The following is a 16,631-nucleotide window of genomic DNA, read 5'->3' as shown; positions in this document are numbered from 1 at the left end:
TCAGAGAAACTTCCTGATTTTTTTGACTTTGTGCTTTATGCATTTGATGAATAAAGTGTGTATGAACAAGAGGAGAAACACTCAAAGGTCAGTGTGTCTTGCTGGTTTTTCATACCTATGAATTTGGAGATATTGTATATATGGAAGTAAAGTTCTTTAGGAATTTACTTTATTGCCTGGTTTCCTATGCAGGCTGCTGTCAGTCATGTAGTACTTCCCTTCCAGACAAAACAACACCGAGTTTTTGCTGTTAATGTTGAATGCATGTATTACATCTGCATTCCAACTGTGATTGACTAATACGGCTTTTCTATAGCTGGTTCTGGAAGGCCACTGAGAGTAGAAAGAAATTAAGTTACAATTTTGTTTTCTAAAATGAAGCTACTCTATGGGTAGCTCACAATTAGAACAAATAGGTAGTACTCCAGTTTCGCTTTATATTTGCTGTGATAAAAATTACGATTTATGTTTTGAAGGGCAAAATTTCAGAAGGGTGAATACACTTGCAGTGAGCGTTCTTTGGTTATAAAAGGCACAGTTCTACCACGTCTCCTATCACATGTGGGGAACTCACACCATCGTCATTTTTCATTTTAGATTCTGTCTCATTCCAGAGGTTTTCTTTGCTTCTGTTGGGTAATTGCATGAGGTAACAGCTTTCTAAATTGCTTTTTTAAATAACTGTTTCTACAGTTGAGTTATCAAAGTGATAAATCAATCACCGATCTTTTCCTTATTCCAGTTTAATATCATCTGACTGCCTTATCACCCAGCAGTATGTTGCCAGTGTGCATTCTTAGGGCTCAACATATCTGAAAACAATGTTGTTTGTAATGCTGTCTCTCTGAGAAATTTTGACATGGGATGACTATTCCACAGAGGGCTAAATCCCGATGTCTGCATCTGCAGCCACATTTTCATACAATTCATCTAATACAGCTTTCATCATTTTGATGGTTAAGAGGTTGGTGCTCCAGAGTCTTTGTACAGCTGAAGTATTTTCATTTTGATCTTATACTCTGTTTTCATTCTGAAGATCTCCAGCTGAGATGTTTTACAATATCACATATGTTGTGCAACAAGCATTGTTTCCTTCTGAGTCAGCTTTGAACTCTCAGGGTTGTGAGAATATGCTTATCTGAGGAATTTAGAGGATTGTGAAGGTGGCTGTGACTATCATGGAGGAGAAAAGCACAGGAAGTACGGGAGGGTTTCTGTGATAAGGTGATCCTCATCGAAGAAGGGGTGAAGTCCCAGTTAGATATAAAGGAAAGGTTTAGTTTTAGTATACTTTTTGCTTTGTGATTGTCGATTTTGGAAAATGTGTGGTTTTAAAACTTTTATTGCAAACTTATTTTAATTGTGCTAATAAAAGCAGAACTTTGAGGTGCAGTAGCACAGAAACAGTAACAAAAAAGTAATACAAAACAGCTTAACTCAGTAAAAGAAGAATAAAAAAATAGATGTTCTCTCCTTAAGTTTCACAATAGTTAGCAATGAATAAAAATTAAAGCAATTGGTTTGACTCTGTCTGGAGAGGTTTTCTAGAATTACTGGTAGAGAAGGAAAAAATAACTAGAAGTGAAAAGCAGTACTTGGTTTGATTCTGTGCTTCGGAGTGTGGGCAGAAGGCATTGGAGGGGAAAAAAATTAATCCTTTCTCACTCTACCCATGTAGTATGAAATGTGTTTGATTTATTCCTTATTTTTTATAAATGTGACATAAGTGAAATTGAAAATGAGGTTTGTTTTTTGGCTTTTCTCCAATAAAAATAGTTTTGACTTTATGTATTGCTTCTGTCCTTACATAGTAGCAGGATGAAATGGGTGGTAGTTCTCCAGGAGAGGATCTGGGATTATCTTGGACAAAAGAAAAATCAATGGTGTACTGCTGCAAAAGACCTCAGTCATCACTGCAGGGTGTGTAAGGATGAGTGTAGCTTGTAAAGCACAGAAAAAGAATCCTATGTTGTAGTCAGCATTTGCAAGTTGTGTCCAGTTTAGGATTCTGCATTTGAGCAAAAATGTGGACCAACTTGAGGTGAGCAATGAAATTAGTGAAGATTATCAGAGGCCTTGGAAATTGGTCTCAGTCAAAGACTGGAGAAATGGGGTTAATATGTCATGCATTAAAGGAGGAAAAGACTTCAAGCATGATAATAGTTTAAAGGTGAAAAGTCTGCTGTGTAATAGGCAGTTCTCGAAAGCCATGGAAGAAAAGGAGTAATGGTGTTCAGCTGTGGGATGGACATAAGGAAAGGCGCTGATGGTAAAGATAAACAGAATAGTGGGATGAAGCTGTGAGATCTTTAGGAAAAGGTCAGAGAAACATCTGTCTTTAGAGCCACATTTGAGTCTATCCTGAGGCGTGTAAGTTTTATGATGGTCTTAAAGACATTTTGGATCTTACTTTACAACTTTGATGTAGATTTTATTATTTAGCATAAATGGCATTCAGTTAGGGTTCAGATTAGCTGAATCTTTGGGGTCTAAATTGCTGTAGTAAGCAATGTATGAAGTATCTTACTGCTAGGAAATAGTCCTCTTTCTACTCTGGGTCTTGTCTCTGCCTTGATATTCTTTACCTATGCATATGGTTTGCATATGGAAAAGGAAACATGGAGGATCTCAGTCTCTTTTTGTGCCACTGTTAACTAATTGCATCTCTAGGAATTTACTTGCTGGTTTACCTCCATTTGAGTGCTCTAAATGGGTCTATATGATTTTGTGTTTGAATGAGTCCTCTGTATCACCCTGTGCATGCAAGTAAGAGATTGGCCCTTCCAGTATTTTGCTGTTGATTCGTTATTCCCTGGCTTGAGGGGCTGGCCAGGAACACATAAAACTACTGACTAGATCAGCAAGAGCAAGTCTGGCTCAGTGTAAGCTATTAAATGACTAGAACTTGCTGACCCATTGAATGTCTGCCTGGATCCCATGGCTGGCATTTCCATCTTCAAGTGAAGGTCTCTTGAAGATCATGCAATTACAGTGGCAGGAGTAAATCTGCACCTTTCCATCGTTTTCTTTCAGTACTGTTGGAAAAAACAAAGCAAGCAATGCATTGGTTTTATAGCATGGGAAGTTGTTTTATGGACTGGCAGTGACCGAAATGCTGTTTTAAACTTAGTTGTTAAGGAATGTTCTTTACACAGTCAGGGTTTTTACTCATGGTGCATTAACAATTTTGAATTTGTTTTTCATCTGTTCTCTGTGATGCTTTTTCTCCAATACTTTTACTGGCTGTTCAGAATACTGAGCCACAGAATTGTCACAAGTGCAATAGCTATGCAGTCGCTGTAGAAGGTCTGTAGTAGTTTTGAAATGTTGCCAACATGCTAAATCAGCATTCGTTTTCATTGGATGTTGGGAGGTACAAACCAGAGATGGATGCTTTTTGTATTAGTAGTACAACTTTGCTAGGAAAATGTTGCCATTTTATTTCAAACATTTATTTTATTCTACTTAGTAAACAGAAATACTTTGTTCTATTTTAAATGTTTTGGCTTTTTTTAAAAAAAGGCAACATGCCCATATGCACTTATTTCATCAGCACGAGGTGAAAACCTGGGTGTAGTCAGTGCTTTTACACCTTAAAAATGTTTCAGATGCATAGATACAGGGTAAAAACACCTATTTCATACTAGATTTTCCATTGAATTTTTTAACATAGAACCCGAAGTTGTAGATTTAAACTACTGAAAGCAATGAAATATCCGTATGTGTTTTTTTAATCAGAAGTCTGTTTCATAGTATCTTTCTCATCATAGCTGTAGCTTGAAGTCCACTGTGAAAGGAGTAATTTGTCTTTTCTTTCAGGAAGCTGGAAATCTCCAATACCAAATGTATTGTGAGAAGTGGGGAAGGGAAAGATCTTTTTTTCTGTAATTGTTCCCTCTACAGATTGGTTTAAAAAAATCATTACAAGCTGAATGAGTTCTACACAGTTAATTTCAACCATATCAGTTGATAGCAGATGACAATGTTTATTATCAAATTGCCAAAAATGTTTCCTGTCCTTTGTGTCCCTGAGATAAGAGATGATATTCTGATGCGTGTGTTTTCACAGGACCTGTTGTTCAGTGTGTGCGCTCTCAATATCATCTCCACCATTGTCTGTGCTTTGGCAACAGCAATGTGTTGCATGCAGATGGTTTCTTCTGATCTTCTGCAAATGGTGAGTATGTTCGGTGGCAACACACGATATTGTCCAACATAACATACTGTCCTTGTTTGTGTATGCTCATTTGTACTTACTCTTTGCTTGTACAGTTAAGGCTGTTTGCGTGTCTTTGAGTAGTGTTAGAACATGTATGTACGTGGGTGTATTTTTGTATCTGCATGCATCTATAGAAATATAGCATACAGATGTATCAGTATGCATAGCTGCTGTGTTTAAAATGTTTGCATACAAGAGTTATAAGCAGGATTTTGCAAATGGGGGTATGTTATTTTTGTTAACAAGATTATTAATGAGGTTCAGTTGTATATGTACGTTTAAAGTTTATTATAGTTCTACACTATCCAGGGTGATTACTTGGTTTTGAGAGTGTTTTTCATTTACTTTTCTGGAAGTAAATGTTCATGAGAACTATGAATTGGAAATTTTCACAGCCCTGTGCCGATAACGGTGTTTTCATAAGGAAAACGTGTTTGCCTTTAGAGTAGCACTTGTGTTTAAATCAAGAGGAAAAAGGATCATTAGTCTTCTGTATAGCCAGATGCATTACAGGAGACTCGCTTGTTTTGGTTGGACAAAGACAGCTTTACTAACCCAAATGAGCACTGTGATTCTCAAGGTTTCAATGGAATGTTGAAACAAAAAAGAAAAATTTTAAATCCTTTATATTTTGCAGGCCAGGTATAGTGTTTCTAACCCAGCTCTATTTCTGGCTAATCTAGCAAATCATTCTATGTTTAAGAAGAGAGGGCAATTGAACAAACCAGCTGTTTGTAAATCTCTCATATTTTAAAAGTTTGCTTAGATAGAATACGGGTCCAGCAAACCATTTACGCAGCAGAGAAATGTTGTATAACCTACCATGCCACCTTGAAATTTTTTTGGTTTAAAAATAAATAAATGTGCAGTAGCTGCCATGGACATTGATTTGAATTTTAGTGCATGAATTAGAGAGTGAGAGATAAGGCTGACCTTTCTAGACAAGTGTTCCAGTCACTGGGTTACAAACTGAAAGAGTATCTTCAATATGAGATTCGCTGTTTACTTCACATAGTAGTGGATGTAATAAGTTAGGCACGTAGATCTACATGATGGCTACAGATGGTACATGTATTCATTTTTTCATATAGCACTCTGTGTATTCATATTGTGTTTGCTTGTAGAGGCTTGTAAACAATACTTACAGCTTTGTTTTGGATGTCAAACAGAGCTGACAAAAATAGCTGATGACACATCATGTTTGAAATGTTAAAGGATTTTTACCATATTGTGGGTATTCTTTCTTTTCACGCACTTCTTCCCTGCCCTCACCCCCACCCCCATATTTGCTGCAAGAATGCCCATTGACTAAAGATCTTTTTCACCTGGCAGTGATGGACAGGGAGATGAAGTGACCATCACACCTGGAAAGATCTGTCTATTTAATAGTGTAACAGTGATCCAGTGTAACCATATATATTCCAGGAATCTTAACCTTCACTTAATTTTACAGTATTTAGTGATGTAAGAGGAATAAAAATGTATAGATGATAATGAACCAAGAATGATATTAAAGTGCTTCTGATGGGCGTGTGCAAGAAGTGGTAATCTCAGTAGGAAGTCAAATACCTTAAAAGCACATAACTTTCCTCTCTGCCACTTCATTCTTCACTTTTTCCCTAAACCTCTTTATTTCCTACCTGGTGATGCTGCCATTATGTCGATTTCTTTTTGCTTCCTGTGCTTTGTGTTTCCAGCTTTCTGTCTTCCCTCTTAGTTGTCTGTTCTCTCACCCTTTCAGCTCCATTGAGAAGAATTTTCTTTTCACAGAGGAAGAGAATTGTAACTATCTTTCTGCTTAGTTCCAGGCTTTTCTTGTTTATTCTTAAGATTTCCCTTTCTTTTTTCAGGTTGCTGAGCCAGATTCCTACCAGGCCTAAGTGAGCGTAACTTCCCTGGGGCTACGCTGACTTAGACCAGCTGAACTCTGACCTGAAGTTTTCTTTTTCTTTCACTATTTTCAGTCTATTGTCCCATGATCTGCAGTTCCCTTTTGCTCTACTGCACCTAGAAATCTGATTTATTTCCTTTTTTGCTTGTTTGTTAATGCTTGACTTGTGCTTTTCCCTTTTCCTTTTCACTGACTTATGCATCTTTTCTTAGCAGGGTTGTACCATGCTGGAAGTGTAAGATGACAGCAGGAAGAGATACCACACCTCTTAGATTAAAATGTTTTAGTTACTGTGCTGATTCTTTTAATCTGTTCTTACAGTATTCAACAGCTACGAAGGCTCTTCTCTAGGGAGAGGAGACATAAAAATATAGTTCCTAGCTAGAAAAAGCATTCTGCAATAGGGAACAGCCTCCTCAGACATCGTTCGGTTATCACTAGGTCATCAGTTTCGCGATTCATGTGCAGAGTTTGTATTCTTGTCTCAGAGGTTAATCATTTAGAATGGTGTGAAATTTTAAAATAATTTCAAGTTTTCTTCTGGCATGAAGCTTTTCTATGTGCCTAGTAACATAGAGCTGATATATAATACAGTCTCAAGAAAACCTGCAACAATATTTGAGTATCTGCTTTCTTGCTAACTTTTGCATGCAGTGAGTATCTGATTCATACAAGCAAACTGACAGTGTTCTATTGGGAACTGCTACCTTCTGACGTACTGATCTTTTATTAAAAATGCTCTGAAAAATATAAACACGAGCTGTCCAATAGTAGCGCAGATTAAATTTTCCAATGAATTTGAAGGGAGTTTTTTCGTTAAAAATAATCCCACCACACAAACATCTGGTTGCTAAGGAAAATATACTGAAAAAATATTGCAAACTAGTTTTATTGTGTGATATTTTAGTTTCCTTTATTTTTTACTTTTTTACTGTTTTATATGACACAAAAACATATTTTTCAGGTTGTTCCTTCTTTGAGTTGACTGTTTCGGAAAGTACCCCAAATTTTCCCCCTCATTTTAGCCTTTCTCACCTTGTTAAGTATACAGAGTTGCTCAGGAAAAAAAAAATCTATGAATTATACTAAAGCTGCAGGAGTAAGTGTTACCATGGTTAAAGATTGAAATAACATTTGTTAAGGGTGTCACTGCTTTAGACAGTTTAAGGCTGCACGCCATTACAGGGCTTCCTGGAATTGTTCTTTCTGTGTATACACTCCTCCAGCAGATGAATGTGAATCAAATCAGATTATATCAAGGTTTTGTAATGTGAAGAAACATCTCTTAATAACCAAGCTGTCGCTTCCATGATATTTCATTTGTTGCCTAAGGCAGTTTTCAGTTTGCGTCTTGTCTGATGAATGGCTGCTGCAAAAATGCACCCCGTTTTCTTCAAAAGATAGCTGTCTGAATTAAACAAAGAAAAACAAGGCGTTATGCCCACTGTGGCCAAGCTAAAGCATGAGGTACACCTATTCCAGTCCTCCTTCCACTCCAAGTATGTTAATACAGTACTTATCTTAGGAGTACAGTCACTGATACTATTCAGTGTATTCTGATTTTAGCACCATCACTGTTAGTAACTGTTCTTTACGTTACTGTGATATCTAAAATGTCTGTTATCTTGTAAAAGAAATAGGGTAATGATCACACATGCAAGCTCTAATACTTAATTACTGTTTTCATCAGCCATAATGATAATTCAACATGTCATTAACTTAATAGGCTGTAGTTAACATTTTTATTCAAACACCTCAAGTAAAACATCTCTGAATGAGGATAGTATTTTGCTGGCGTTGTTTAACTCCTTATCCTGGTTAACAGTAGTAAAAAAACCCCTTCAGGCTGAAGCCTCATAGTAAGTGAGAATTGATCTTAATTTATTACATAATTTTTATTATTTAACCCAATTGTATCAAAACCTAAAGATTACATTTTTTGGCACAAAGGTCCCTTAAAGGTACTGTAAAGCCCAGATGACAGCCCTTTTAGAAAAATACATCACGAATGACATACATCCATGGAAACACATGTAAATATGTTTGTATAAATAATCCCCTCACCTCCACCACAAACAAAAAGGTGAAATGGAAACCTTTGGTGCAGGAAAGCTTTTGACATTTTTAGAAAATGTACTGTTTTCAGTTTCACATTTTGTTGATAGAATGAGAGTATTTAATATGTAAGACTCTTTAAAATATGGTACTTCAAGAAGGGTGGAGTATCACAGACGAGTCTCTCTGAGACTACAGAGCCTAATGGTTTGTGTTGGTTGTAGGAAGAGCAACTGGAAACAATGGAGCAGAACCATCTGAGTCTATGTTTTCCTATCAAAATACTGCCTGTGTTGCAATTTCCCTTTAAGATCAGAGATAAATTAGAAGAGTCAGCCATGATCCTCTATTCTTGCAGACAATTAGTATCTACATTTTCCTCCAGGGGATACTGATTCCAGTGTTTCAGAAAAGGGGAAAAGCAGCCTGTCCAGGAGGAGGACAGTTAATTGAAGACAGAATTACAGACCCAAGTATATTGCAAAGAGCTTTTACTATAGCTAATGTGCCAATATTTAATTATATGCAATTAGAAATTTTTATTTCCCATTCCCAAGAATTAGCAGATTTTTATAAATGACATAGAGACTAAAATGAGGATAATGAAGCCTGGAGTCTCCAAAGGACTCATTTAGAAATTACACAGCGAAATTATTAAATATGATATGGAAGGCAGACGTAATTTCAGGCAGATATGGGAAATACTCTAGAAGAGAAGATTTTCTTAGAGCACTAGTCACTGATGCTGATGTATGGCAATTCCCGGTTTAGATGTGTCATGGCTGATAACCAGGCAGTCCCAGCACTGTGGTTTACATGAAGTCAGTACATGGAGTCAATAGAGCTGATCAGCTGCAGAGTGTATGGAATAGAGTAAGTCTTTGTTGATGCTTAGTGGGGACACCCCACACCTGGGAATACTGTTGAAGAGTTCTTAGTCTCAGATCTTGGGTAGAAGGACCTACCACATTGTATCACATTGGGTAACTATTTCATCAGAGAATTATATTTACCGTATTTGCTCTTCCTTCAAGTCCTTAACTGAGACTCCTCCATCAGTTTTTACTTCAATATACTCAAAATATTTAGAACATAAGTAATAAACTGCAATCATTCTGGTCACTTCAGTGACCAGCTTTTAGACAACCTCTCAGTAAAGAGCTGGAAATTTGGTCTGACAAGAAAAAATGTATTTTACCATCTCATTCATATCTATCTAACGGTGTTTATTTCACCTTGAAGAGCTAAAAACTGAGAGAAGAGTGCTGTTACTGTACAGAACGCTGTCTCCTCCACTGGGAAGTGACAGCATAGGAGTTTTGCTACGGGCTCTAAGCTTGCTGAGGAAGGCACTGGCATCTAGCTCTGCATTACTGGCTTTGTGGAGTTCTCAGGACTATGGCACACGGACCCGTGAGCGTAACTGCATTTTCAGAAAACTTCTATGTCTTCCGCTCCTGATGGAAGTGGTGTGGTTCTGACGTTTGTGTTTCTAATTCTTTGCTTGCTAACAGCTTGCTGCCTGCCAACTTCTATATTAAATTCAGGTCCAAGAAGTGGCTACAAAGCAGCAGCGTTGTACAGCTTTCTTGTTTACCCTGCTGCAACTACAGAGCATGTTTTATTCTTCTCTCATAACTGCCAGCTCAGAAATAAACTAAGTAGTCCTCCATATGAAATAAAGATGAGAGCTGTTTAAATCAGGCTCTGTCGAAGTTAGGCATGCCCAGTTAAAACACAGAACGTTGTGTGCAATGTGTGCACTGTATGGCACGTCCATTTAGCACGTGCACCTGTCTCTGGATAATGCCTGTACTGCATCAGGCAGGTTCCACTGACTAAAGTAAGGCCATCTTTAGTTCAAGGATGAGGAAAACACTCTATGTGTATAATAGATGAATGCCAAGCTTCAAACGTAAGATTGGCTGTTTCCTAAAGGAAGAGCATGAATTCTAGGTCTGTATTTCATTGCCTGTCAGATTTCTGAAAGTTCCCAGCAACCAACAGCTCCAGGTGGTCGACATAAATGGTTGAGTATTTGGGATCTTCAGAGCCAGGGGATATCCACTTGTACCTAGAAAATATATTCAAAATGTCTATTAAGAGCTGTAAAGTTATGCAAAGCTTTTAACACTGTTGGCTAGTTACAGTGCTTACCAGTGGTGCTCTCTGCTGTTTATCTTTGTCTGCAGCCATTTTCTATCCATTGCTTCTGCAGTGGCCGTTGTTTTAATCCCAAAAGCCTGGCTAGGAGACCTGCGTTGTGAGTTGTTCCATAATAAGCTATAGTTTGTAAAATGACACAGAATGCAACTTGATCTTGTTTCTACTTGTGACTGCACAGGTCACCCCCATGTGTGGTTTGGCAGTTCTTGCTGTTGCCTGTCCTATGTCATCAACATTTTGAGACTGATTATTTAGTAACAACTGTCTTCTAATAAATACCAAAAATGTGTGTTTCCTTGTGAAAGCGTTTGTTAGTGTTCCTCCACCTAGTTCAGCTTTGACAGCTGTTTGCGTTTTCTTAACATGTTTTTCTTACCTGTGGACTTCGTTTTAATTCTTTGCCGAGCCCCTGCCAGCCTTCACCATCTGAGACTAAACCCTAAAGATTTTTGAAATAAATTTTATTGTAGGAGGAATAACCTTTTGCAGGCTAGTAAAGACTAGTAGATAGTGTGGAAAAAAATACTTCATTCCCCCTGAATAGCTTTCTGATTGTTTTCTCAAGAATGTCTGTTCTTTGTGCTAATCCCTTATTTTGCTATTATTTCATTTCTTGCTAGTCTCCCTCTTACAACCTTTCTCACTTTAATTTCTGTGCCTTCCAGCAGGATGATATCACACAGGTAAACCGTTATTTATAAACACACACCCCCAAACATGTCATCTTTCATGTCCTTTTGCCACTCATTTTCATTGTTGGTCACACAGAGTTTGTTGCCATGATCCGTATTCACAGTAAAGGTTCTTGAAAGGGATGCAAATGATTCTGCTGTTAAACTGAACTGCATCTTAACATTAGGTCTTTTCCTTCTTGAACCACAGCCTCTGCTACCCTGTGTGAAACCTTTCCCTTCTGTCACATCCCACAAAATGTATGCTGATAGTTCACTCACTGTGAAAGTGCTGTGTGTTAATTGCCGTGTTCTGAGGAGTGTTAAGAGTATTGCTCCCTATAAATGGTGGAATGAGACAAAGTCCAGGGAACTCAAGATCTGAAGGGATGAAGCCACATGTTCTCTGGTGTAAACAAAAGCTTGAGTTCCATGGCATTGCATGGCAATAGCCAGGGAGAAGGTAAAGGAAGTTGTAAAAGAAAAGTGTTTCATTTCCAGACTGTAAAAATAACCCAAATTACCAATTCTACTAGGAAAAGTGTGTAGTCCTGAGTTCGGTGGAATCAAGTAGGGTACAAAACTGAGCCAGAATATATGGATATTTGTCTTATGATAAAATTTTGTACAGTTTTTAGGTCACTAAGCTGAGGTTTGCCTTGCTGCTTCTTTTTTGGAAAAGGTTCTTCAGTGTATTTGGGATGGCATAGGACCGATGATTATACCACTTAGGGCAGACGTTTGGTGTTTAACAGTTAATGTAATGTTACAGTTTGGGAGGTAGCGGCTGAAAGATCAGGTATTAGGAAATCAGACTGATGTATGCAATGTAGTTTTAATGTAATTAATAAAATGTAGTTTTAGTCTCTAAGTCAAACCCGTAGAAGTGTCCGATGGTACTCAAGATAACAGCGTCACATCTCACATGAGAGTGTTTTAATAGCATCAGATATTTTATGTAACAAGGAGTAAATCAAGTAGATGTCTTTTATTCCCGTACCATCAGTAAACTACAATGGCTTAAAGTCATTGATTGGCTGTAACATACAGTGATAACATGTTCTGCATAGGGAGTTCTTTATTTAATAGCTGTGAAAATATCTCTAAATAGCTAACTGATAAGCAAATAATTTATTTTCACAAACAGTTGAAATTGATCCTCCTGATCCTCTGTTGTGTTGCATTATTATAGCTTTGACATTTGAAACAACATACATGGAGTGTGTTTAGTAGAATTAGGATGTAACTCAACCTTTTAAATACCAAAGACATATAATTTCTATGGTAATGTAAAATCATTGCACTAAGTTAAATTTGAAAAAGTGAAAAATATAAAACTATGACTTTAACAATTAAGGTAATTTACTTTCTATATGCTGCATGTCTTAAGTATTTTCCCTCTTATTTCACTGCTTCTTAAGTCTGTATCATGGATTTAAACAAATAATAATGTAATGAGACAACAGTACAGACATATATTCTCTTGTTCCAGTACAAAAAAGAAACGTGCCTTCAGCAAATTTTCTTAGCTCACTTATTTTAAAAGGTAGGAGCTAAAGACCAGGCCATCTACTGGTCCAAGAAAAGGGATATGACAGCAGAAGCATGCCTGAAGACAGAAGAATTCTTCTGGATTGTCGTCTGATCCCCTTTTATCCATTGGGGCCATACAAATTGAGGTCAAGGTTCCACGTGGTCTGCAGAATGGTCCGTGCTTGATGTTGAAGTAGTTTAAGCCTCTGCTTGAACACTTGTTAAGTTACAGTATTTCTGATATCAGAGGTATCAGAGGGGCTTCTTGATACCACTGCTAGAAGCTGATTAGGTTCCCGTCACAAATGTTGACAGCAGTTCTCAGTATTATTACTTTGTAGTATTCAGTCTGGCTATTTTCTTTTTGCTTTTATGTGGAATAAATGTCTTCATTACTTTCATAGTGGTATTTAAAACCTTTACACCACATTTAAGCGTGCACGTCTGTATCACCAAACCAAATGGCTATTAAGAATATTTTATTTTACAAGGATACTGAAGAATAGTAATAAATGGCCCCTACTTTGGAAGTTAGAATGAGGTGGGATCTTTGTAGTTGTCTTATTAAAAATGTAATGAATATATGGTAGCTTGTTTCTAGTTTGGTTTCTTGGGTTTTTTGGGTGGGTGGGGTTGGGATTTTTCCATATAAGCACAAGATTTCAGATTGGAAACAAAAATGTGCGAATAGTTACTTTAGTAGTTGTATCTTTTGTTCATCAGTTGTTAAAATACAGCTGATTATGTAGTGCTATAATAAAATTGTATTACAAAGTAGAAGTATTTCTTGAAAAGCTATTTAGTTTTATATCTGTGTTCAGATCCTAAGAGTGACTTTGAGGCACAGGCCTTTCTATTCTGTAGTAAACCTTTTTTTTTGTTCCCCTATTCCCCTGTTTGACTCACAATCCTCACTAATCTCAAGTATTCTTATGCTTCCAGAAGTGTCTCTTTCATTTCAGTATGGTTATTCATTAAATTGGATATTTGTCAGGGTTGCTAATACTGACCTTTTATTAAAATTTTTATCATTTGAAATTTCTATCATTTATTACATGATGAGGTTTCTACCATCTGAAGGAACTTGGCCTGTTCATTTTCAGTTTCTGCCACAGAGGCCACATTCTACCAATCCTGACTGCATGACTCCACATGGAACTATCCTGCATCAGACCTTGGATTTTGATGAGTTCATACCACCAATACCGCCTCCACCCTACTACCCGCCAGAATATACCTGCACTCCAGTGATAGAGGCACAGAGGTGATTTTCTTCCCTGTAGTTAGTCATCGCATAGTTCTGAGCTACAGACTATGAAGCCCTTTCAAAGAACATGAAGCCAAGTAATGTCCTTCGCTTACATTAGATGCTTCTTTTCCAGAGAGATTGCATATGTTTTTTGCAAATTTGTTAGGACGCACCTGGAAATATTTGTGCTAAAGCACTCCTGTGATAGAGGAGTGATTGAACTTAGCTAAGACAAGGATAAGATTCTTTGAACTTAAGATACCATCTTATAAGTGATCCTGTCACAGTTATTAACATTAGACACTAAAAACTGAATATGAGATACAATTTTTAAGAGGTCATTACAGTTGATGTGTATTAATGTGGAGTAGTGAAGGACATTAATGACTGCAAAATGGGCTGGTAGAGTTGGCTGGCATCCAAAATGAAATCCAATTTTTAAAGCTACCCTGTGAATAAGGGTTTCGTTTCCGTTGACTAATAAATGTCTTCAATACAATTCTTTGTCGTGTATTGGCTTTGAGTTCAGAGAACACTCTACATCACTGTGGTATAGGTAATAGTTCACCAAACAGATCCAATGCTGTTTGCTAATAGTTAAGTTTGCTTATGTGTGTTTTTAAACAGAGGTCTCCATTTGGACTTTCCTCATTCCCCATTCAGTGCTTTATATGAAGTAACCATTAACAGCCCAGGAATGCTTTATCCAGCCGAGCTGCCCCCTCCTTATGAGGCAGTGATCGGAGAGACACCTGCCAGTCAGGTAAGGAAAGCTTGACATAGTCTTCAAATATTCATGATGGATGTAAAACAATTTTAGATAAAGTTAATGAACTGATTGTACTTTGAGGGAACACCCATTAGAATATATTTATATTTTTCAAACACATTTTTCAGACCATTCCCTTAAAAAGAATTTAACTAACAAATTTTACTTACTGTGTGTTCTCCTTATTTTCTTGTGCATATTTGGGCAAATGCTTATGCAAGTTGTAATATTTCAGCTGCTATCGTATACTGGACTCTCAGTAACAAAGAACTGGAAGAATGGATTGGAATCACTGAAGCAGAGTGTTTTTTTCCTTATTTGAAAAGAATAATGATGTTTTGAAATGAGCTTACACTTCTAAAGTTCTATAGATAATAAGAAATTTTGATTAGGAAGTAGGTTTATGTTCTTAAAAACCCCTACAGTGGTAACATATTTTTTCCAACTACTGATAATAGTGTATTTGTCTCACTTTAGTATACTACTTTTAGCTGGAGGTGGCAGTGGAGGTTTAATAAGGAAAAAGAGAACTCTGTGTCTTTTGACGTGTAATGATGATAACTTCTGTTCGTGTGTGTGTGAAGGGAGCGTAGAGCTCATGGGACATTCAGATTTGCTCTGTGTGTGATCTGAGCCAAAATAATAATGAATTTCCATTTTAAACTATGTGTAGGTAGAAGATGTACTTGAAAATTCCTCACAAAAATCTCTGTAAATAACTTTAGATTAACAAAGTTAAAAATACACATTGCGGTCCCCCACTTACGTCAGGTTTCAGATCAGTGTTCTGGAAAAGTACTGGGAGCATCTGTTAATAGTGTAGGTTCTTGCAGTGGTGTGCTCTGGTCTGGACGGGGTGCCTTGAACTCAGTGTCGAATTTATGCTTTCGAAGTTGTTAAGGTACAGCCCTTGTAAGGAGGCTTCCATCAGGCACCGAAGCGCTAGGCACCGATTCCCACTTCAGTGTTACATTAGCTGATAAGAAACCATACGGAGCAGGGATTTGAATGACAAAAGGGTAGGGCTGTGTTCTTCCTGTGAAATAGCCATGAGTAGTCCTCGATCTATTGCTTATAATTCTGGCTGCTCTGGCTTCTCATGGCTTCTGCTGTTACATGGCAGAAACACTTACTACTGAGAGCGCATAACACCTTTATTGTGAAGTTTCGCAAAGGACCTGGTATACTTCAGACAAATATTAACATTACACATTTTGCCTGTTTTTTACTTTACAGTGTCAACTGAACTGTAACTAGGGTTATCTGCATGTACAGCTAAAGCTAATTCGAGCCAAGTTTTACTCGAAGTGATTCGTGATTTGCCATCACAAATGGAAAAATAACTAAAATTGCTTTTAGAAACTGTAATTTCTTGCAGGCTTCGGTAAAAACTCAAGAATTCTAACATTCTAGGTATTGCTTATCAGTTGTTAGCAGCACACTGTGGAAACGTGTGTACAGCTTGCCAAATTGACCCCCCATGACAAAGAGGAGTACTTCGCATTTCCACAAAATGTAACATGGAAAAATGTGCTAGTGGGGTTTTTTTTTACGTCAGTGGAAACCATAACTGAAACCACAAAACTAAAGAAATTATATAATTTTTTACTACTATACGTAAGAAGATTAGTAAGATAAGTGTCTGAGGGGGAAAAAAGTGTTGAGATGCATAGTCCTCAACAAAAATACAATTAAAAAGCTCCAGGATAGTTATAGACACTGCCAAGTTAGATGTGACAAAGGAGCTTCTAACAAGTCTTTGAATACTTGCCTTGTATCATACCCTCCACCACGTGCTACAATAAGCAGACCAAGCACTGCACTACCTTTGATTTATTTGGCTATAATGAAATTAATCTGGTATGAACTTCTTGTGAGTGAACAGCAGAATTGGGGTTTCTAAGGCCATCTCTTTTCTAAAGTATTTTTTATCCAAGTTCCATCCTTTTTACTTTACAGTAACTTAGAGGAACCTGCAAGCCTTGGAGGAGTTGATATTTTTCAGTGATTAAAAAAAAAATTGGCAAATGCAATTTGAATAATACCTGGTTTGGGGGGAAAGAGAAGGATCATATTTG

At 37.2% G+C, this 16,631-nt stretch overlaps 1 protein-coding gene across 1 annotated transcript in view; it reads left to right on the top strand.

Annotated features, from left to right (window-relative positions):
• The first annotated feature begins 4,006 nt into the window (after positions 1-4,006).
• The window catches only part of LOC104494668 (protein FAM189A1-like), a 28,453-nt gene continuing 15,828 nt past the window's right edge, over positions 4,007-16,631 (top strand). Inside the window, exons 1-3 of the mRNA XM_010137534.1 lie at positions 4,007-4,177; positions 13,639-13,799; positions 14,412-14,547. Of these exons, the coding sequence (XP_010135836.1) occupies positions 4,007-4,177; positions 13,639-13,799; positions 14,412-14,547 (468 nt within the window). The remainder of the gene's footprint in view (positions 4,178-13,638; positions 13,800-14,411; positions 14,548-16,631) is intronic.

The sequence above is a fragment of the Buceros rhinoceros genome, unplaced genomic scaffold, assembly GCF_000710305.1.
Source record: "Buceros rhinoceros silvestris isolate BGI_N320 unplaced genomic scaffold, ASM71030v1 scaffold9166, whole genome shotgun sequence".
Classification (NCBI taxonomy): Eukaryota; Metazoa; Chordata; class Aves; order Bucerotiformes; family Bucerotidae; genus Buceros; species Buceros rhinoceros.
The sequence above is the reverse complement of the archived record's forward strand: the minus strand, read 5'-3'. Positions and strand labels throughout refer to the sequence as shown.